Genomic DNA, 22,372 nt, shown 5'->3' with positions numbered 1-22,372 from the left:
TGTATAGACATCATGACAGTGGCCCACTTAAAAGCCTTCAAACAGCACACTTGGTCATATTAAAGACTATCCTCTTAATATGACATACAGATTGCATTTCTAAGTGCTACGGAACAAAAAAAAATCCCCTGTCAGAGTTGCAGTAAAAAAAGTTATTTTTTTCTTTTATACTTAGAAATACAATCCTGACGTGATATTAAAGGAAATCACCCAAATGGATTTGGTGTTATTTTCTAACTGCCCAGGCATGGGTAACATGTGTGGTTATAGCCCTACATAACATAACAGTTAGTTCAGAAATGTAAATCAATATGACAGAGTAATGAACAAAATACTAAAGACAAATACCTTTACATGTAAGGACTTGAAGTCTTCTGATGCCACATCTAACTTGCTTTGCACCATCTTACAGGTTTCCATTGTGCTAATGTTGTTGTTGTTTTCCACCATGTCATCTTTACTGCATGATTTAGCAGCTTCAAGCACCCTCTGCCCAGATATAGTTATATATCGCAAGTCACCTTTGTGAGAAATCACATCTTCTGAAAAGCTTTTCTGCCTCTGAAGCTTGCTTGTGAGACCTGCAGAGTCCTGAGCTCCATTTTCCAAATTTTCTAATTCATGTTTGGAGTCTTGAAGCCAATTCTCAAACTCATTGTAGTCAGTCATGAACTTTTCGAGCTCCTCTTGAACTGTTTGGATCACCTTCATTTTCCGCTCAGAGTCAAACAAAGCAGTTTCGTACTGAGCTTTTAATGCTCCTATGTTTTTCTGGAGATTTTCCTTCTCTTCAGGTGTAATATGGCGGCCTTGTTTCTCAAGTAAAGCTTGTGCTGATTGGGTTGCTATTATAACAGCCTGATGCTGAGACACAAGTTTCTCATGTTGAGCCTGCAGACAATGCATGATATATGAAACAGAGAAGAAGCTGACTTATCACAGCTAGAATATTGCAAGTCTATATTATTCTGCAGAGTCTTCAGCTATGTACTTGACGGACCAGATCCCAGTTGGAAAAGAACTCCTCACCCCTCCCCACTGAAAGCCACGTGGCTGCCAGGCTCTTTCACAGTGCTGTGGGACACCTTGTGCTCACTGAACTGTGAACAGGTGCCATAGACATCTATCATGGTCGTCATCTGGCCGTAATTTATATGGACAGGTCATGGCTATGATAAAGGGGCATAACACTGTAAAAAAAACAAAACAGGGTCTGCAATCAGAGATACATCTCTGATCATGGACCTCTTTGCCCTCAGGATTTGTGGTTAGGTGTGACAACTGCATATGGAAAGTCAATATAACCGCTCTTCCACAGACAGATTGCAGGGGCCATCAGAAGACACAAACCTTCTGAAGGCTCTGCGGCCTGCCATCATCATCCTTTTAACAATCATATAATTATTTAGCCATAAACTGCAATACACTTTGTACTGCAGTCTAGGGGTATTAATGTTCCAATTATCCTGCATAAATTATACATGTGAGGTGGAAACTTGAAACTGATGACCTGCACTAATTTAAAAAAAACTTCCTTAATGCTTATCAATTGTTCCTGAACAACAAATAAAACTACAACATGCAAACTTTGATTGTTGTAGTGCTTAGCTTAACAAGCAGGAGAAAGATAAGTCCTTGTGTACAGTAAGGCCTTGATTACCTTCTTCCCCTTCCCAGTGCATGCATCTAAAATGTCCATTCATTCTACCACATATACTATACTGTAACCTTGTGTTTTTTTTAACAATAATAAAATGTATGCCTTTTATTAAAAAACTAGTTCAGTAAAGCAATAATCTGATCACATAGCTTGGTAGGATGCTGCTGTTGCTGTTTTACAGGAAGAACAAGTATGAATCATCTCGAAAACTCTACAGTAATAGTTGGTTCACAAAACTATCATCTTACTGTACCTTTACTCTTTGATACTGGCTATTTAGATCCTCCTTTTTCGACTCTTCTTGCATATTCCCATCGCACACAATCAGGTTACCATTCACCTCTTGTACTCCTTCCATTATAGACTGTAATTCACTGTCTTTATGGTGTGTTCCATTTTGCATCTTTTCAATTTGAGATTTTTCCTCCATGTTTCCATTTTCTGCTTCTTCATCCACATGTGAAAGCCAGTCTAGCAGGTCTTCTATTTTGTTTTTGCTTTCTTCAAGTTGTTCTACCGCTGCAGACTAAGGGAAAACACAATTAATAAATTAACAAAGCAAATTAACTAAAATTGAGGTTTCCTACTAAAATCATATATCATATATTCATATTCTATCATGTGAATCCTTTTCATGCAAAGGGCTGTGCTATTCATGTGTGAATACTGCCCCATGTGGTCCTTGTGATCACTTGCGATCTATGTGGTTGAATCCCTCGAACCTAATACCTAATAACCAAAAAAAGTATTTTTGTTTATCAAACATTAAAAAATGATGATCTATGTACAAGGTATAAATATAGAAAAGGCTAAGACAATTGGCTGTTGTAAGAACACTAAAGCCTCACTCAATTACAAGCATACGTGTTAACACAAATACAAACTCGATTATATAAGAAATAGATTTCGGAAACCTTTTCAGTTTCTTTTTTTATGGCTGTTGTGACTGCCTTTTCCAGTTCTTTCTTGGATTGTTCTGCTTTCTTATGGAGTAGTTCAAACTTAGCTTTTGCCTCTTTCAGTTTCTGCTCAATGATGGCTTTCTCTTGTGGTGAAAGTTTATCTCCATGCTCCTGGAGAAATTTTTCAGTATTTTTCACAATCTCTGCAAGTTCACTGGCACCAGCCTGCATATCCTTTTGTAACTCCTACAAATTTGTGAAAATGAATTGAAATTAAGTTGACTGACGTGTAGATACAAAATCTCCAGTTACTCTACCCCCTTGTGAATACAGACGGTCCCCTACTTAAGAATACCTGACTTACAGACGACCCCTAGTTACAAACAGACCTCTGGATGTTGGTAATTTACTGTACTTTAGCCCTAGGCTACAATAAACAGCTATAACTGTTATCAAAGGTGTCTGCAGTGAAGCTTTATTGTTAATCCTGGTTCTTATGACAATCCAACATTTTTAAAATTCAATTGCGACAGAGATCAAAAAAATTTTGACTGGGGTTACAATTATAAAATATACAGTTCCGACTTATATACAAATTCAACTTAAGAACAGACCTACAGAGTCGATCTTGTACGTAACCCGAGGACTGCCTGTACTATTCAAATAAAAATCTGCACAATAGTCTATAAAGGTACCTGTGGATCATTGGTGGCGTAACTATCGAGGTTACATTGGTTCCCACAGTTGCAAAGCATTGGAATAGCATTGCCCAGTGCACAGGGTCAGCTCCAGGTTTTAATAAGCCCCTGGCTTTAATATATATATTGTGGGAGGGAGGGAAAGACATTTCTTTAGTCCTGTTCCCCTAACTGGCAATGATCCTGGCTTTTAGTCCTGCAACAATGGGTTACATGAGCTACTGAACAGTTCTGGTTGTCATCATCTCTACTTCAACAATTCTGGCCTATAAATATTATTTTGTACAGATACTCTACAATACCTCATATTCAGCCTGACAGTGCTGTAGATCAGCAGGGTTGTCGTGGGGAGTCAACAAGTCTTGCTGACCAATAAGCCTGTTCTCGGTTTGCGTGAGCAGGTCACATATTTCCTGTAGCTTATTCTTGTGCTCTAACAGTTGTACTTCAGCATCCTGTAAGAATGGGCAACAGAAACACAAATGAAACCATGTTTTACAACAGGACCTTATTAAAGTCACATATCACAGTGTGCTGTAAACATGGTCACAGTGAAGCATGACTGGAGCAAGGTGACTGAAGTGTAGAGGAAGGAAACATTTCATTCATCTAAAGACATTTCTCAAAGCCTGACCATGCACAAGTTAAAGTAGATGGTTCAGCTGTGTTACGTATCGCAGTGTCTTTTCATCCTGGAACCTGTGTTAATAATGATGCAGAAAAAGACATATCAAACCAATGTTAGTACTGACATATGATTGTTAAAGCAAGATGTACATATAAACAGGATGCAAATTATTTGCTTCTTTTTTCTTATTATAAGCTAAAAATATTGTCCCTATTACAGTTGGTTTTCATTAAATATATTTCCTTGCTTTGTCTTCTTTAGATGTTTTTTTCTTTAAAAATAAATCCATAGAAAGAAAGATTGGAGGGGCACACACCATAACAGGTCCAGTGTTCTTCTTTATCTACTAAACTTACATGAACAAGTTAGTACATCACAGATGGAAGGAAGGACTCATAGGACATAAAATAGCAACGGCTGTTACAACACTTTTCTGGCTTTTGGTCGTACTAACTTGTTCATGTAAGTTTACAAAATAAAGAAGAACATTGGACCTGTTATGGTGAGTGCCCCCCCCAGTCTTTCTATGGATGAAAGATATAAAATGTTCTTGGCCACTAAAGGATTAGCAAAAATGAGATAGGGCTTCAATACAATAGATGAACCTGTCATGGGATCTACCTTATTAGGTCAGTAAAGGTAATTTTCACATTATGGAAAAAAAAGACTTTATGGCTGTTTAAATGCTGGCAGTGGCTACTCTGCTTTCTTCCTTTTTTGAGCATATGTTTTTTTTCTTACACTCACTGCAGGCTTGATAGTTCTTTGTAGAGAGCGCCATCAGAAGAAGGAACTCATGTGAATCGATGATCTCTTAAGTGACTAAAAACACTCAATTAAGCATAATCCTTATCAGACTCATGATAAATCAGCTTAAATCAGTGTTTATGACCTCTTAGGAGAACACAAAAAGCTGCGAGTCACACAAGGCGTATAATACTCTGTCTAGTTTAGCTGCCTCTCCCGACCTCTCTGTTACTCCTCCTCTCCAGCAACTTCATCCGCCTTGCCAAATGAATTCCTGCGACTGTGAACTCTTCTTCAGTTACTTCTCAAGCGCAGAAAGCAGCAGGGTATGTTTGCGTCTTCTGTCGGCTCTCTGTACATGCGCGGCTTCTATGTTAGCGTTGCAAATCTCACTGCTTAGCAACACTAGCAGAAAAGCTACACATGCACAGTGATCCAGCAGAGGACACAAACCCATTCTGCACTAGTATAGGGAAAACCGGAGGGGCCGTTGACCTCGGCAGAGTTGTATACGCCCCACCTAACTCTCTGCTCGCTCTGGCTGTATGCCAGGTAAGGTGATCATCTGCAGGACAGAAATTTTATTCAGCAAAAGGGTGGCAATTTTTTTCAGAATAAAATGGACATGTTCAGTTAGGACATAATGGGGCAGATTTATCAAGCTGTCTGAAAGTCAGACTATTTCTAGTAGGCCATGGCAACCAATCACAGCTCAGCTTTCATTTTACCAGTGCTCATGAATATTTTAAAGGGGAGCTGTGATTGGTTGCCATGGGCAACTAGAAATATTCTGACTTTCAGACAGCTTCATAAATCTGCCCAAATGTCAAAATAAATGTAAATGGTTTCTAGCATTAAATCAGATTAAATGTTGTAATCATACGATTTACCAGATGACAAGTGACAATAAAGAAGTGTAAATAAGAACCAGCATTTCATAGATTAGAATATCAGTAATAAAGCTATTTTATGCAACAGTGTCACTGGATCAAGTAGCACACACCAAGACTGCTAAAAGAGAAAATGCTGTGGAGAAAAACATCATACCAGATATATACTGTATACTGCAAATCAGGCAGGAAGTCAAACACGGCTTTGTTAGCCATAGAAAATACATGAATTAAATATTAATCTACAGCAACAAGTACAATGTTATGCTGCAATAATAATTTCACACATCCACAGTGCCCTAGCGCCCCATGCACCAAGAGTCAAACCTTCTGCTCATTTAAATCTTGTGCTGCCAGAAGGTGACTCTTTAAAGACTCCATAAGTGAAGTTATGTTTTTTTGGGTATCCTGAAAACTCTTCTGCGTAGCATTCAGTGATCGTAACAGCTGTTTGCTTTGATTCGGTGAAAGATCCTGGGCATGTTCTGATATAAAGAACTGGATATCAAACGCTGTGGTCTCTAATTCCCTTTTTTTTTCTGAAACATCATTGCTGAGATTCTGTGGGTGAAATCATAACAATGAATTCTTAGGAAAAAAAAATATGAAACACAACATTAATACCAAAGAATTATTCGCCAACATCTAATCACTAAAAATATAGCAAAAATGTCCCATGAACTACTAAAATGGACTAAAATCAAATTTGTATGTGCTAACCTACTGTACATATTTACTCCCTGATTAGGTTCTAAAAATGCTTAAGAGTTACTCTGGACAATGTCAATCTGGACCAATAGGGAAGGATAAATCTATGTTTAAAGCCATCAGGACCAATTTTGAAATTTTTACTCCCAGTGTTCCAGAAGTGAGAGCTTTTTATTTCTCAGTTTATAGAGCTGTATGAAGCCTTGTTATCTTTGGTAGGAATTGTAGTTCCTATTGGCACCATTTAATATTTTTGTCCAATGTACTGGGAATCTATAAAAAAATTCCAAATGTTATAGAATCAAAAGCCCAGATGCACCATTTTATTCAGGTCTTTGTTTTTTAAATATTCATCACAAGCTCTGAATGACACATTCCCTTATATTCTTCAGGTCAGGGTAATCACAGAGAACCTATAAGCGCGATTTAGGAAATTAAACCACCCACCATACCTTATGAACCATTGGTTTAGTGTCCCAAATCGCCCCCTACATACCCTCTTCCCGAGCCCCTTTTGTCTGTGCATTGGGGCTTGTGAGGCCATCGTACTGCACCCTGGCTTCAATGTGCAAGCGCTGACGTGTGGTACACGTGCAGTGAAATCAAGAGAGGAGGCAACGGTGCAAGATCTGCTGATGTGAGTCCAATGTGCCTCATTGGACTCAAATCCAGGTTAGTATAAAAGTTTTTTTTTTTTTTTTTACTGGAGCCACATCAAGCTTATTTACAGGTCAACTTGGAATGCTAAATCAACGGTACATACCAACGTGTAGGTATTTTAGGGTCCCAAATTCAGGTTCTCTTTAAGTTTTAATATCTTTCAAAATATGTAAAACTTTGGGAAAACAAATTTCATCATACGGACTTAATCTGACACCAGCATCTTTTAAAAACTTTGCTGTATAGAGGTGTGCAAGGAGTTACTATTGCAAAACAAATTGAAGTTTTTGATCACTTTTTATTGGGGATCGAATGCAGCACTTAGCAAGTTGACAGCGATTATCTGTGCAGCATCTGATAGCGTTGGGTGTCTAATTTTTTTGTGTGCATGTATTTGCATAGTGCTGTGGATTTTGATGGTGCTATATAAATAAAGATTATAAGTATGCAGCAGGGCAGTTTGTGTGTGTCAGAGGTGAGTGTGAGAGTATTTTGCAGAGTTACAGTGGATGTTTATATGTTGCAGAGCTGTTAGGATGTGCATTTATGTAGCTGTGATGTGTTTGTATGTGGCAAATTTACATGTTTACCAACCTTAGAGGACCAAAAAAGCAGGCGTTAGACTAGACCAGTGAACTTACTGACATTTTTCCTCATTGGAGTTGTCTTAATCTGGAATGCTCTCCTAAAATGAATAGTATTTTCTAATCTGGAAAATATGATTTATGATCCTCTTTTTTTACTCAAATAAATTTCATCATGAAAACTGGAAAAGCCCTTTAGTGCTTATATCTTTATATCTTGTGCTCTACTTGGTATTGTCAAATATGTTGCTTTCATGAGCATTACAGGCAAGGAATCAATATGTAAGCATAAAGTGAAGAATGATTATAGCTTTCCTCAGAAGGAGCTTGAAGAACAATTTTCTATGAGCAGAGGAACAGAATTAGACAATAATAGTGGACGGCTGAATTTTGCTTAATATTGGCTGGTGGGAGGAGAAATGGCCACGTGACTTTTAGTTCTTTTTCTTGTTTTGGGTCTAGGTATTCAGCACTAGTGTACAGGTGTGTGATGTTATTTATTATTATAAAGTATGTGAATCCTACCACCTAAGAACCCCTACAAAAAGAAAATGTGCATTGTTGCATATAAAATTTCTGATGGCAATTCTTTGATTTGAGTAGTATTTAAACTTTTGTAAATTGCTACATTATGTTTATCAATACTCACTGAATATATAGAGGGAGTCTACAACCCCACCACCGTTTCTAACCACTTAACCTTGCACAGCCCCTGACAATGAATAATAATATACAGTAGTTTTATTAGCAGAAATGTATGTTCCATTTTTCATAAAAATGACTGATGAAATTTATAAAAAATAAAGAAGTTGGCACAATGCTGCCTTGGCCTCTGAAGCACAGCTTTGGAGCAACCCGTATCGCTTATGTTTGTGTTAAAATAGGGATAATGAAGGGCAAGGCTTCACAAGAATAACAAAAAACAAGAATGGGAAATGTGAAAGGAATGCTTCAGAAGAGAAGGCAAAGTTCATGGTACACCAACTGCCTTATGATGTACTAGACTCCCATTAGTTGCTATGACCTCTGTCATGCTATATATGTTTTATACGGTTTTCAATGGGTATTAGTACTCATGTATATAAATTTGAACTTTATTATATAGGAGAGGATTCCATGGTATATTTTGGTGTTTCCATAGTTTTTACAGAAATAAACACACTAGGGCACATTTACTAACAACAGTGCAAACTGTTTGCCTGTATAGTGTGCAGGTTGCGCCAGATTCATGACTTGTGGTGGACATTCTTCATGAATCTGGCACAGCTCCGACAGAGTGCACCACTTTTTTTTTGGTGCACCTTTAACATAGGGCGTGTGACATGATTCTGTCGGTCTTTGCATGTTAAATCTAAATAAATTAAAAATGTGGTGCAGACACTTCTTTAATACCTGTGCAAGCACTTTGAACTAGAAAGAATGTGCAAAGTCCGACAGAAAACTCGTGCACTACCCTTAGTAAATGTGCCCTATTAACTGAATACTCTTACCTTCAAAGACTGTAATGTCTGTTTTGCAACATCCAAATCATTGCTGCTAATTGAAACATCCAATGTTTCATTGCTGGAGGTTATCCAATCTGCCAACACTTGTAATCGGTTAAGTAAGTGACAGTGGGTTTCGGCTAGCTTACTCTAGAATGAAAATGAAAAAGTTATTTGATCCAAAAAGTAACTTATTTATTGTTAATAATAGAAATGAACTTATGTGTCAACAAAATAATTAAGCCACAATAATAAGAACACATTAATAAATGTAAATAACTGCATCATTTTAATTTAGAATCAATTTATTACCGGGGGCTGTTTGTGCCGCCATCGTTTTTGAGATTTTAATGAGTTTCCAGAGATCATCAGAGGTCAACCAGCCCCCCCCCCACATTGCCCAAATAAAAAAAAACTGGTGCCGAACAATTCTGCTATGTTTGTGCTGCGCAAATTTTTGTTTGTGCTGCTTTTGTTTTGAATATATGAACAAAAAATTAAAGTTCAAAAGTTCAAGCAGCCCCCCACATTAACCGAATCAAACAAAACTGGTGTCAAACGTTAGTGCTACGTTTGTGCTGGTTTGTGCAGCAAAATTTTTTGTTTGTGCCGCTATAATTTTTAAGGTATGTTCAGGTGTTTGAGGTGTTTAGGATGAACTGGTAAAAAACAAACCTAGTGACACTTCCCTGGTTTGATCAGCAGGGGGAGCTAGCAAACACATTGTACTTTGGAAGAAATGAACTCTGATGACCTCTGCAAAAAAGTATGAATATATTAAAAATGATAGCGGCATAAACGAAAATTTTTGCTTCACAAACCAGCACAAACGTAGCACTAACGTTTGACACCAGTTTTGTTTGATTCGGTTAATGTGGGGGGGCTGGCTAAACTTTTGAACTTTAATTTTTTGTTCATATATTCAAAACAATAGCAGCACAAACAAAAATTTGAGCAGCACAAACCAGCACATACGTAGCAGATTTGTTCGGTCCCAGTTTTGTTTGATTTGGGCAATGTGGGGGGGCTGGTTGAACTCTGATGACCTCTGGAAACTTTCATTAAAATCTTAAAAATGATAGCGGCACAAACGAAAATTTCTGCTGCACAAACCAGCACAAACGTAGCACAAACGTTTGACACCAATTTTGCTTGATTTGAACAAGGTGGTTGGGTCAACTTCACTCAGGTGATGTGTTCTGTGCGCATTGACACATTGTTGCATTGTGAATATTGAAAATGATCATTTCATTTAAAATCTTTCTCATATGTGTAAAACATTTATTTTTTGAGCACTGAAATAAGATATGGAAGAGTCCAGTTCATTCATGTGAAATGTCTGCATTGTTATCATGCATAGTCAGTCAGTCAATGCAGATGGTAAGAAGGGAGTCAGGGCGGGGCAGCGTTTTCCTAACCAATAGAAATTTATGTGCATTATTATTTTAGCACTCCTATTATTCAAATGACAAGGAACTTTTTTGACTACTAAATAAATGGTCCGTTATCATTAAGAAGCTGTTGTTAAATTAAGCAACATACTCAGCTAAATAGCTATTACTACACATATATACTATACAGGGCTGGCTGGCTACATACTACAGGGGGCTGGCTGACTATATACTACTGGGGGCTGGCTGACTATATAATACAGGCGGGGCTGACTGGCTATATACTACAGGGGGGTTGGCTGGCTATATACTACAGGGGCTGGCAGGCTATATAATACAGGGAGCTGGCAGGCTATATACTACAGGGGACTGGCAGGCTATATAATACAGGGGGTTGGCTATATACTTCTGAGGGTTGTCTGGCTACATACTAGAGGGAGCTGGCTATATACTAGGTGCATCTCTGTATAGAAGAGGACCTGCCGGGGGAACATCAGAAGGTGAGTACACTGTTTGTTTTTTTCCCTACAGGCATTATATTGGGGACAGGGGCTGCAGGCTATATACTGGGGGGCAGGGACTGCAGGCTATTTACTAGGGGGCTGGCAGGCTATATACTACAGGGGGCTGGCAGGCTATACACTACACAGGGCTGGCAGGCTTTATACTACAGGGAGCTGTCTGGCTATATAATACTGGGGGCTGGCAGGCTATATACTACTGGGGGGTTTCTGGATATATACTACAGGAGTGGCTGGCTGGTTATATACTACAGGGGGCTGGATAGCTATATACTACAGGAGGGGCTGGCAGGCTATTTACTACAGGGGGCTGGCAGGCTATATAATACAGGGGGTTGGAAAACTATACACTACAGGGGCTGGCAGGTTATATACTACAGGGGCTGGCAGGTTATATACTATAGGGGCTGGCAGGCTATATACTACAGGAGCTGGAAGGCTATATACTACAGGGGGCTAGCTGGCTATATACTAGGAGCATCACTGTATAGAAGAGGACCTGCCTGGGGAACATCGGAAGGCGAGTACACTGTTTGTTTTTCTTACAGGAATTAAATTGGGACTGGGCCTGCAGGCTATATACTGGGAGGAAGGGGCTGCAGGCTATAGACTAGGGGGCTGGCAGGCTATTTACTACAGGGGGTGGAAGGCTATATACTACACAGGGCTGGCAGGCTACATGCTACAGAGAGCTGGCTATATACTAATTTGACTGTCTGGCTATATACTACTGGGGACTGTCTGGCTATATACTAGTGGGGGGCTGGCTATATACTACAGGGGGCTGGCAGGATATACTATATACTACAGGGGGCTGGCAGCCTATATACTACAGGGACTGACAGGCTATATACTACAGGGACTGGCAGGCTATATACTACAGGGGGCTGGCAACCTATATATTACAGGGGCTGGAAGGTTAAATTCTACAGGGGCTGGCAGGCTATATACTACAGGGGGCTGGCTGGCTATATAATACTGGGGGCTGGCAGGCTATATACTACTGGGGGGTTTCTGGATATATACTACAGGAGTGGCTGGCTGGTTATATACTACAGGGGGCTGGCTGGCTATATACTACAGGCGGGGCTGGCAGGCTATTTACTACTGGGGGCTGGCAGGCTATATACTACAGGGGGTTGGAAAGCTATACACTACAGGGGCTGGCAGGTTATATACTACAGGGGCTGGCAGGTTATATACTATAGGGGCTGGCAGGCTATGTACTACAGGGGCTGGAAGGCTATATACTACAGGGGGCTAGCTGGCTATATACTAGGAGCATCACTGTATAGAAGAGAACCTGCCTGGGGAACATTGGAAGGCGAGTACACTGTTTGTTTGTTTTTCTTACAGGAATTAAATTGGGGCAGGGCCTGCAGGCTATATACTGGGGGGAAGATTTTGCAGGCTATAGATTAGGGGGCTGGCAGGCTATATACTACAGGGGGCTGGAAGGCTATATACTACACAGGGCTGGCAGGCTACATACTACAGGGGGCTGGCTGGCTATATACTAATTTGACTGTCTGGCTATATACTACTGGGGACTGTCTGGCGATATAATAGTGGGGGTCTGGCTATATACTACAGGGGCTGGCTGGCTATATACTACAGGGGGCTGGCTGGCTATATACTACAGGGGGCTGGCAGCCTATATACTACAGGGACTGGCAGGCTATATACTACAGGGACTGGCAGGCTATATACTACAGGGGGCTGGCAACCTATATATTACATGGACTGGAAGGTTAAATGCTACAGGGGCTGGCGGACTATATACTACAGGGGCTGGAAGGCTATATACAACAGGCAGCTGGCAGGCTATATACTACAGGGGGCTGGCAGTCTATATACTAGAGGGGGCTGGCTATATACTGGGGAGGCTGGCTATATACTACAGGGGGCTGGCAGGCTATATACTACAGGGGGCTGGCAGGCTATATACTGGGGAGGCTGTGCCCAATGCATTTCCCAACCTCAGCTTATACTCGATAGGTTTTTCCATTTTTTTGTGTTTTTAAATTAGGGGTTTTGGCTTATACTTCGGTTGGCTTATACTCGACTATGTACTAAATTATAATGGATTTACAATGCATATGGTATTTAATTATTTAATGGACTAAAAATCTAAAGCAAATATAATTCAAAATCCAGTACCAATTGACAGGAGTTTACAATAGCTCTTACCATCTCTCCATCCACAGCATGTGCAATCTGTTTAGCACGATCTGAAGACAATTCACAAACTGTTGCAAAAGTTTTTATTAAAGTTTCACTTAAATCCTTGAGATGCCTTCCTGGAAGATCACCAGGAACAGAGTTTTGGAAATTCTCCACAAACAGTACATCTTTTTTTAGTTTAATAGAAAATGCAGCCAACCTTGAGTCAAAGGCCTGAAAGGAAAGACAAACATTTATTAAATATCAAATCTGCAAGCTTTTGGTAAGAAATTACATCATAGAACAAATTTATTTTACGTAATGTCAAAAAATCTAAAAAAAAAAAAAAGGTTATCCCAGAACAAACATGTATGATCTACACTCACCGGCCACTTTATTAGGTACACCTGTTCAACTGCTCGTTAACACTTAATTTCTAATCAGCCAATCACGTGGCGGCAACTCAGTGCATTTAGGCATGTAGACATGGTCAAGACAATCTCCTGCAGTTCAAACCGAGCATCAGTATGGGGAAGAAAGGTGATTTGAGTGCCTTTGAACGTGGCATGGTTGTTGGTGCCAGAAGGGCTGGTCTGAGTATTTCAGAAACTGCTGATCTACTGGGATTTTCACGCACAACCATCTCTAGGGTTTACAGAGAATGTTCAGAAAAAGAAAAAACATCCAGTGAGCGGCAGTTCTGTGGGCGGAAATTCCTTGTTGATGCCAGAGGTCAGAAGAGAATGGGCAGACTGGTTCGAACTGATAGAAAGGCAACAGTGACTCAAATCGCCACCCGTTACAACCAAGGTAGGCAGAAGAGCATCTCTGAACGCACAGTACGTCGAACTTTGAGGCAGATGGGCTACAGCAGCAGAAGACCACACCGGGTGCCACTCCTTTCAGCTAAGAACAGGAAACTGAGGCTACAATTTGCACAAGTTCATCGAAATTGGACAGTAGAAGATTGGAAAAACATTGCCTGGTCTGATGAGTCTCGATTTCTGCTGCGACATGCGGATGGTAGGGTCAGAATTTGGCGTCAACAACGAGAAAGCATGGATCCATCCTGACTTGTATCAACGGTTCAGGCTGGTGGTGGTGGTGTCATGGTGTGGGGAATATTTTCTTGACACTCTTACGGCCCCTTGGTACCAATTGAGCATCGTTGCAACGCCACAGCCTACCTGAGTATTGTTGCTGACCATGTCCATCCCTTTATGACCACAATGTACCCAACATCTGATGGCTACTTTCAGCAGGATAATGCACCATGTCATAAAGCTGGAATCATCTCAGTCTGGTTTCTTGAACGTGACAATGAGTTCACTGTACTCAAATGGCCCCCACAGTCACCAGATCTTAATCCAATAGAGCATCTTTGGGATGTGGTGGAACGGGAGATTTGCATCATGGATGTGCAGCCGACAAATCTGCGGCAACTGTGTGATGCCATCATGTCAATATGGACCAAAATCTCTGAGGAATGCTTCCAGCACCTTGTTGAATCTATGCCACGAAGAATTGAGGCAGTTCTGAAGGCAAAAGGGGGTCCAACTCATTACTAGCATTGTGTACCTAATAAAGTGGCCGGTGAGTGTACATGTACTATCTTTCTACATGATACAGTGCCGAGCGCTGTATATGCCTATGGAGAGGAGCGGGGGTGAACTGCGCTCATCCCCTGCTCCTCTCCGTAGCGCCAATGTATGCCCGCCGTACTACATACATCGTGTGCATGTAGCCTTACTACGGAACACTAGTGAATGTCTCTCTGCTGTCTCTAACATCATGTCCGCTCTCTTGAAACTTAATCTATCCAAATCAGAACTTGTCTTTCCATCGTCTACTAACCGACCTAACCCTTATCTCTCCATTTCCATTATGTCACCATAACTCAGAGACAACAGGCCTGCTGTCTTGGGGTTGTGCTGGACACTCTCATTTTCATAGTGTGTGCTGATCATTAGAACGTTAGAACGGGTGATGTCACGAAGACTGGGAAGGACCAGTACACGGAGCCGATGTGGGGGTCGCGATGTATGGAGGACCTGCCAGGGGGGCATCGGGAGGGGAGTACACATTTAGTTTTTTTCTGGACTCGAGTATAAGCCGAGTCAGGGTTTTTCACATTTTTTTGTGCTAAAAAACTCTGCTTATACTCGAGTATATAAGCTACCTTAAAAACATTTCTAGAATTCAACCATTTCTTACAAGTGAAACCTCTAAAATACTAATTGTTGCTTTTATTCACTCTCATCTAGACTTCTGTAACTCCCTACTAATCAGTCTTCCGCTCACTAAACTCTCTCCTCTACAAAACCATTCTTAATGCAGCAGCCAGACTCATCTTTCAGACAAAATGTTACAGAGAATTATTCCAGTCGATCCCAGTCACTGCCAGTCTTCTTCCGAGAACAGTTTAAATTAATCACACTCATCCACAAAGTACTTTGTAATGCTGCACCTCCCAAACTCTCCTATCTCAGTCTATCGTTAAAACCCTTGCTCTTCGGCCCACCACTAAACTTAGATTATTCCATTCCTTAATTCGAACCTCCCACTCACAAAAGCAGGACTTCTTCTGAGCTGCGCCAATTCTCTGGAATGCCAGACTAATACCCAACCTTCAAAGCTTCAAATGTGCTAACCGCATCCAACTTTAAATCTCTCTTTATTAACCAATTCTGGGTACTCCCCCTGTCTGTTATTCGGAAAATGCCAGGTACCACGCTACAGGCTTTTCTGCAGTCCCATTGACTTGGGACTTTGTATATAAGATGGCAACTGATGGCTGGTTCAAGCAGCAGAACTTTTGTTTATAAAATTATTTTCATTCCATTCTCTAATAAAAAAAATGGCTGGTGCATTATACAAGCTCTTGTACTTTATGTGTTACCCCCTTCTTTCTCATAGAGTGTAAGTTCTTGAAGGCAGGGTCCTCATTTCTATTGTTTCAGATGACTGTTATTACAATGTAATGTCTTATTTTATTTGTATATGTTCCCTAGTATCTGTAAAGTGCTACGGAATTTGAGGGCGCTATATAAATAAAGATTATTTAGTCCTTTCTCCATGAATTTTTAGAAAAATAAAAAGTGACAAGGCACATGCAAAACCAACTATTTATTTAAATAGCTCTGGAACCGGAGGCTTGGAATCCCTTTTATCACAAATAATCTCAATAATCTCAATAACAGCATGCAGACCTCCAGCAATCATACATCTATTACCTATCACTTAGATAGGTGATACCACTTGCTATGGGATAATGCCTTTAACAGTTCCCCTTACTTGTCTAACGTGTCTAACAGCCATAGAGCTATTTTGTAAATGTAATGGCTACCGTATGTGCTCTGTGCTCATCAATTTCTGACACCTTCCCCTATAGTCTTGATGCGGTAGAACGCATACTCGACCTTTCAATCCATGAAATAGTGAAATCAGGATCCCCAATCTATTGATCAGTCCATGCAGACAGATTTGCACCAATAAGACTTTTATACCCTATCCTTGACAATACTTGGTACAAACCCTTAAAACGTATGAGTATAAATTTATTTTTATCAATCTAATAAAGGTTTTATCCTATAGTAGTGTCAATCTTAGTCGCCCTTAGAAAATATGACATATTATTATGAATCAATGGAAAGTCCCTGGCAACAGTAATCTAATATTCTGTCAAATTGATTAGAAAATGTAGTTAAACAAGTGCTGCTGCAACATTGCCCAGTAAACTTTAAAGCATCAAAGAATCACACACAAATCATACTAAATATCTATGCTGAGAGAAAATATGAACAACACTGACCTCTAGCTGCTCAAGTTGAAGTTTTAATGTTTCCAAGTTATCACCGAGAGTTGGAAGATTATCGAGGTGAAGTTTTTGATCTTGAACAACAGTCAGATGTCCGTATAAGGTTTCATTACACTGATTTAAAGTTGATGTTACCTGCAACAAAGAAGAAATTTAGCAATTTAAAATTTTTGACTCCTGATATTATGGTTGCATCCATGACTAAACTAACAAATGGGAAAAATTTAACCCACCTTATCAATCACATTGTCCTCTGCCTTTATATCTCCCTTAGATACAGGAGAAAGGGAATTATTTTGTGTTGTTGGGTCTTCCTCCAATGATTTCACATCATTACATGCTTGTTCTCTAAAGCTGAATTTTCTTGCGGATCCTTGTTGATCAGAATTGTAATCTGGGGAAAACTGTTTCTTTTCTTCAGGAATTTGCTTATTCATCTGGTTAGTGATAGAAGAAGGGGAGATCAGCTCACTGGGAAACAAACCTTTCATGTTAATTATAAGCTCTTCCAATTTATTAGAATTTTCTGATTCTGGAGGAACATGAAAGATCTGATCAAGCTGGGAAGAGATTAATTTTGGACGATGTGGCTCTAATACTTTTTCTATATGAGATGGCTCTATGTCATTTTCAGTATGCTTCTCTTTGCTGTTATGCCCCTGGATCTTCAATTTGTTTTCTTCCCCAATATTGAGGTTCAAGTCTGATTTATGTTTTGTGTGTTCATTTCGTACTAAATCTTCCCCACTTTCCTTGGGTGTTTCCTTGATTTTAGCTTCTCTATTTACTAGATCCAATGACTGAATGTTATTGTCTTCACTAGATTCTTTTGTATTTTGATTTATTTTGTCACATGGCCATTGTGTTAATGAGTTCCTACCACCATCTATGTTCTGTTCTGTATTGCATGGACCATTGGTATCTACCAAAACACTTTGTTTGCAATAATTATAGTGATCAGGGGATTGTTTTATTCCAGCACAACCTTTAAGGTAACTTGTTAAATTATCCATTTCTATTGAACTACTTGGGTTCATATTGACAGCAGATGAATTCTCTATTGTTTCAGGCACATTACTTGTTATAGTTTCTGTAAAATCTTCATTACTGTGTTTACTAGTAGAGGAATCAAAGATTGCCCCTAAGTTATCAATATGAATTGGGCTTTTTGCTTTCAGCTGGACATCACCTTCTTTATTAGTCACTTCTTCCTTTATATTAACATTTTCTGTAGATCTGGATATTTCAGTAGCATTAGTTCCAAGTAAATAGAAACTTTTCTCTGTACTGGATGTATTGTCACGTGGTAAGTCTAAATTAACCCTCTGACTTCTATTGCTGTTTTCTACATGACAACAGTTTTTAGCTTGTGTGTGGGTAGTGTCAGAAACATCTTTAGCTACATTGGTTGGGTTTCCTTGCTCAGAGTTGGGGTGAAAATGACTTTGAGACTCTGAATTGTGCTTGGAATGCATACTAGACCTTTCTACTGTAGAGTGTCCTATAACCTCAGGAGCACATTGATCATCCGCTACTTGCTGAAAAGTATTATTATCTTCACTTTGTAAATTTGCAGTAATACATTCACCACTTGAATTTGCCTGAATGCTTACAGAATTATGATCTGAATCCTGTGTGAAAGCAGTAGTATCATTGTCAGTAAAATCATTATGCAATTTTGAATAAACTCCAGGCTTTTCCACGTAAAGTTCTGCTTGACTACTGTGACCTTTGAGTTTCATTAATTCTGGTGTTTTATCTTTAGTGGTATTCTCAATTTCAGTGTGTTTAGATTCAAAGTCCTTTCCGTCAAATGAACCTGGTTCACTCAGGGAGGTCATTGCATTGTCCAAATTGATGACATCCCTTCCTGTTGGATAATGTAAGGGATTGGATTCTGACACAATCTCAGTGTTGGATAAAACATTGATACTATCAAGGCCTCTTTCATTACCATTGTAGCCAAAATCAAACAAGACAGCTGTGCTATCAATGTCACTGTCTTCAAAATATTCATCTGAATATTCTTCGGTGGCCTGATAGCCTGCTTCACTGTTGGTTTCATCAGTGACAAAACAGTCAATATCCGTTTCACTAAAACTACTCTCAACATATTCGTCATCTAGTTCTTCATCTACTTTATTATCAGTCAATTCCTCTTCAATGGTTTTATACTGACTACGTTGACTATCTTCCTGTAATGAACCACCTGGAAATGAAGACTCTACTTTATATATTGAGGCTTGGTCCTCCACACAAGAGCAACTTTCAGAATCTTCTTCAATTATGGTTTCCAAAAATTGCCTTCCTTGAAACATATCAGTGTTTTCAGCATCACTATCGGTGTAATAGTACATATCCTCATCTGAGCTGGTATCACTTTGAGTTGGTGTTCTGTCTTCTACAATGCCATTTCCCAAAGTTTTCCAAGTCTTTTTAACATCAACTTTATCAGAAACTTCATCATCCTCACTTTCAAAATTTTCATTGGATATATCAGAGTCACTGCTGCTTTCCAAAAAATCATAATGCTTAATAGGAATATTTTGGTCCAAGTTAGGCTGTACACCATTGTTGGTTTCAGATGGTGAAGCAACAACATTATTTGGGTCTTGCTCTTTATCGCAAAGTTCTTCAGCTGTGATTTTTTGCAGTTGATCAAATATGTGATCTCCTGTGGATGAAGCAGGTTCTTCTGTGTTATGTGTACAAAGACTGGTGTCTGAAGTAAATACAATTTGTTCTGGAGAGTTAGGAAGATCTCCAGTCTGATAAGAGTCTTCATTTATATTGTCATAGATTTTATTTTCATGAATTAGATTGTGACATTTGTTGTCTACAGCAGTAATTGTGTTACATTGTTTATAAATCTGAAAATCAGCTACAATCCCATCATTTATTGGAAAAGACTGATTAACTTCATCTGTTGCAGATGTCTGGCTAAAGTGCAGTTCATATTTGTCGAATATGTTGTCAGAATCTACTTTTCTGAACAGCTGATCATTCCCTACTTCACAGTCTTTGCCATTCACATTATCACTAAACTGAGATAGCTCTGTAATGTTGTTCACACTTTCAGTTTCTTCAAAGCTGGAGTGAAAATGAGATGAACCCTCACATTTAGTTATTTCCCGGTTTGTATTTTGGGTAGAGTCAGTTATTTTCACATCATAATCTTCTCCTATAATATCAGGAACACCTTCTTTGTTTTCACAAGATGTAAGCACGATATGTTCAGACTCGAGCAACATGCTGGCAGCTTCATCAAGATCCCCATCAAACAGTAACAGTCTTTCCCCTGTATTTGCATCGATATAACTATTTATCATGAGATAGGAAATAAACAATTGCTTTGTGTGGTCTGGATTATGTGTTAGTTCTTCCTCTGATTTGTTTTCAGTACTTTCAGTTGTTGGAACAGGGTGAGATTCATATGCAGATATCCATTTTAGTGCATGTTTGCAAGTTGGTTCTAGAACATCTATGTTTGGCATTGTATCCTGTATTTCCAAGCTGCTGAGGATTGATGCAGTGTTTTTCTCTATTAAACCTGACTCGGCAGCTATGTTTAATTGGACTATGTCAGATGTTTCAGGTATATATAGCCCAGCGATTCTGTGTCTGTTACTTAGGATCTTCTGTGCCAATTCAGGAGAAATCATTCCCTGTTGTAAAGAGGTTGATATGGGAAATATTTCACTAGTATCAGGCCATATGAGTCCAATAAACCCTCTCTGTGCCTCTAAAACCATTAATGCGCTGCTGTAGGAGATTAAATTACACTGAACAGCTTCATCTACTGTTAAACATTTTCTTGTCAATGGGCAAAGAATTCCACCATTTTGAACTTGTTGGGTTAAAATTCCACAAACTGTTCCATGATCGATAACACCTTGCTCACGAGCGTGTTCCAAAGTCAGTTGATTTCCAGTATCAAGGTCAATAATACCACCTGAAAAAACCTGAGTTCCAAGTAGTCTGTACATGACCTCTCGTTCCAGAATTCCTTCATGTGCTGCACGTAATACACTAACTTTTCTTCCAGATTTTAATGTGATTTTCCCTTTATCTTCTGAGTTAACTAGAAGAAATCTCATTCCTGTTTTCTCATCTGTCACAGTCCTTTGAAAAAGGTCTCCTAATGTAAACTTTTCTGCTGTGATGGGATCAATCAAATCTTTGGCCATCTTTTGCTTCTCAATGAGCTTTGTAAACATTGACGTAGAAATTATATTCCTTTGAAAAAGTTTGTTGACATTTAGCTGCTCTCCTGTGGTGGCAAGTTGAAGACAACCACAAGAAAGCAAAGTGTTGATCATTTTCACTGTCACAGTCTCAGAGATTAAGCCTTCATTGTAGGCTGCAATTATAGGAAAATCACTTGGAGGGAGAGATGAAATTACATTTTTAACACAAGATATTTCCTGAAGTCGCATTTGAATTTGATCATCTATAAGACTTTGACTCTTAGCATCTTCAATGTCAAAACATCTCTTTAACGATGGGCAAACCAGTCCAGAAACTATAAGCTGCATTTCAAGTAGAAGAATTCCTGTTTCATATTCAACAAGTCCTTCTAATACAGATTTGTAAATGGAAAGAGTTGTGCCATTCGCCTCATCAATAGTCCCTGAAACAACTTTATCCATCTGAAACAGGAAAAAAAAATATCAGCAAATAAGGTGACTTTATACAACAATGACAATTAATGAGAAGTGTGCACCACATGCGTAAGATACTTACCACACACAGAACAAGCTGACTGTACAAGCAGTTCAGATAAAAATTATTTTTGTCAGTATCTTGACAGCAAAGGTGGTAAAAGATTTGGACTCAGCATGCGTCTGTGAACTAGAATTTAGCTTTAGAATATATTGTGAGTGTTAGTGAGAAAGATGATAACAACAAGTAGAAGTATGTACCACCTGTAAAGCAAAACATCATGCTATTTGATGCCTGTAGAGGGTTAGGAGATGTCACACAGAGAACCATGCTTGTCATGTTTACAGCACACTGTATAAACCACACCTGATGAAAAAAAACTGTTAATAAAGAAGTCAGGATGATACCACCGATGAAAAGCAATAGATACCAAATGACTTGGGATGTTTTGCTAGTCTTTGTCACATGATATCAAAAGCATGATCAGAATATGCATGTTAAAATTATGTCATCATATAAATAGCCTGGCTACCTAACCAACACCATATCCAGAGCTAAGGAACCTGTTTCCAGGAAGGAACAAGTTTTCAGATTTCAATTACATGCAAAAAATATATCACACAAAGATTATAAATTGGTTGCAATAGAAAGAGAAAATGTTCTGGTGATGTCACCTTCTGTTCTACCAGTTTATCTACCAGGTCCTTGGTTTCTTGTTGTTGTCTTTCATGTTCTCTTGATAAAAGGCCATGACTTTCTTGGAGATCTTTAATTTGTTTTTCTATTTCTGTTCTTTCTTCTTCTGTCATTCTGGTAAAAAACATTAAACAAATTGTATATTAAAAATTTAGGTAAGT

At 39.1% G+C, this 22,372-nt stretch overlaps 1 protein-coding gene across 24 annotated transcripts in view; it reads right to left on the bottom strand.

Annotated features, from left to right (window-relative positions):
- The window catches only part of DST (dystonin), a 385,421-nt gene that overhangs the window by 107,572 nt on the left and 255,477 nt on the right, over positions 1-22,372 (bottom strand). For 23 of the 24 annotated variants that reach the window (XM_072142226.1, XM_072142233.1, XM_072142231.1 and 20 more), the window contains 10 exons: positions 22,190-22,325; positions 17,087-21,502; positions 16,848-16,988; positions 13,064-13,270; positions 8,968-9,111; positions 5,853-6,086; positions 3,563-3,715; positions 2,575-2,808; positions 1,914-2,186; positions 349-891 (listed from right to left, as the gene is read on the bottom strand). In XM_072142226.1, coding sequence (XP_071998327.1) covers positions 349-891; positions 1,914-2,186; positions 2,575-2,808; positions 3,563-3,715; positions 5,853-6,086; positions 8,968-9,111; positions 13,064-13,270; positions 16,848-16,988; positions 17,087-21,502; positions 22,190-22,325 — 6,481 coding nt within the window. The remainder of the gene's footprint in view (positions 1-348; positions 892-1,913; positions 2,187-2,574; positions 2,809-3,562; positions 3,716-5,852; positions 6,087-8,967; positions 9,112-13,063; positions 13,271-16,847; positions 16,989-17,086; positions 21,503-22,189; positions 22,326-22,372) is intronic. The other variant, XM_072142243.1, reaches the window with a different exon arrangement.

This window comes from Engystomops pustulosus, chromosome 3 (assembly GCF_040894005.1).
Source record: "Engystomops pustulosus chromosome 3, aEngPut4.maternal, whole genome shotgun sequence".
Classification (NCBI taxonomy): domain Eukaryota; kingdom Metazoa; phylum Chordata; class Amphibia; order Anura; family Leptodactylidae; genus Engystomops; species Engystomops pustulosus.
Note: the sequence above shows the minus strand (reverse complement) of the source record. Positions and strands in the feature narration are given on the sequence as shown.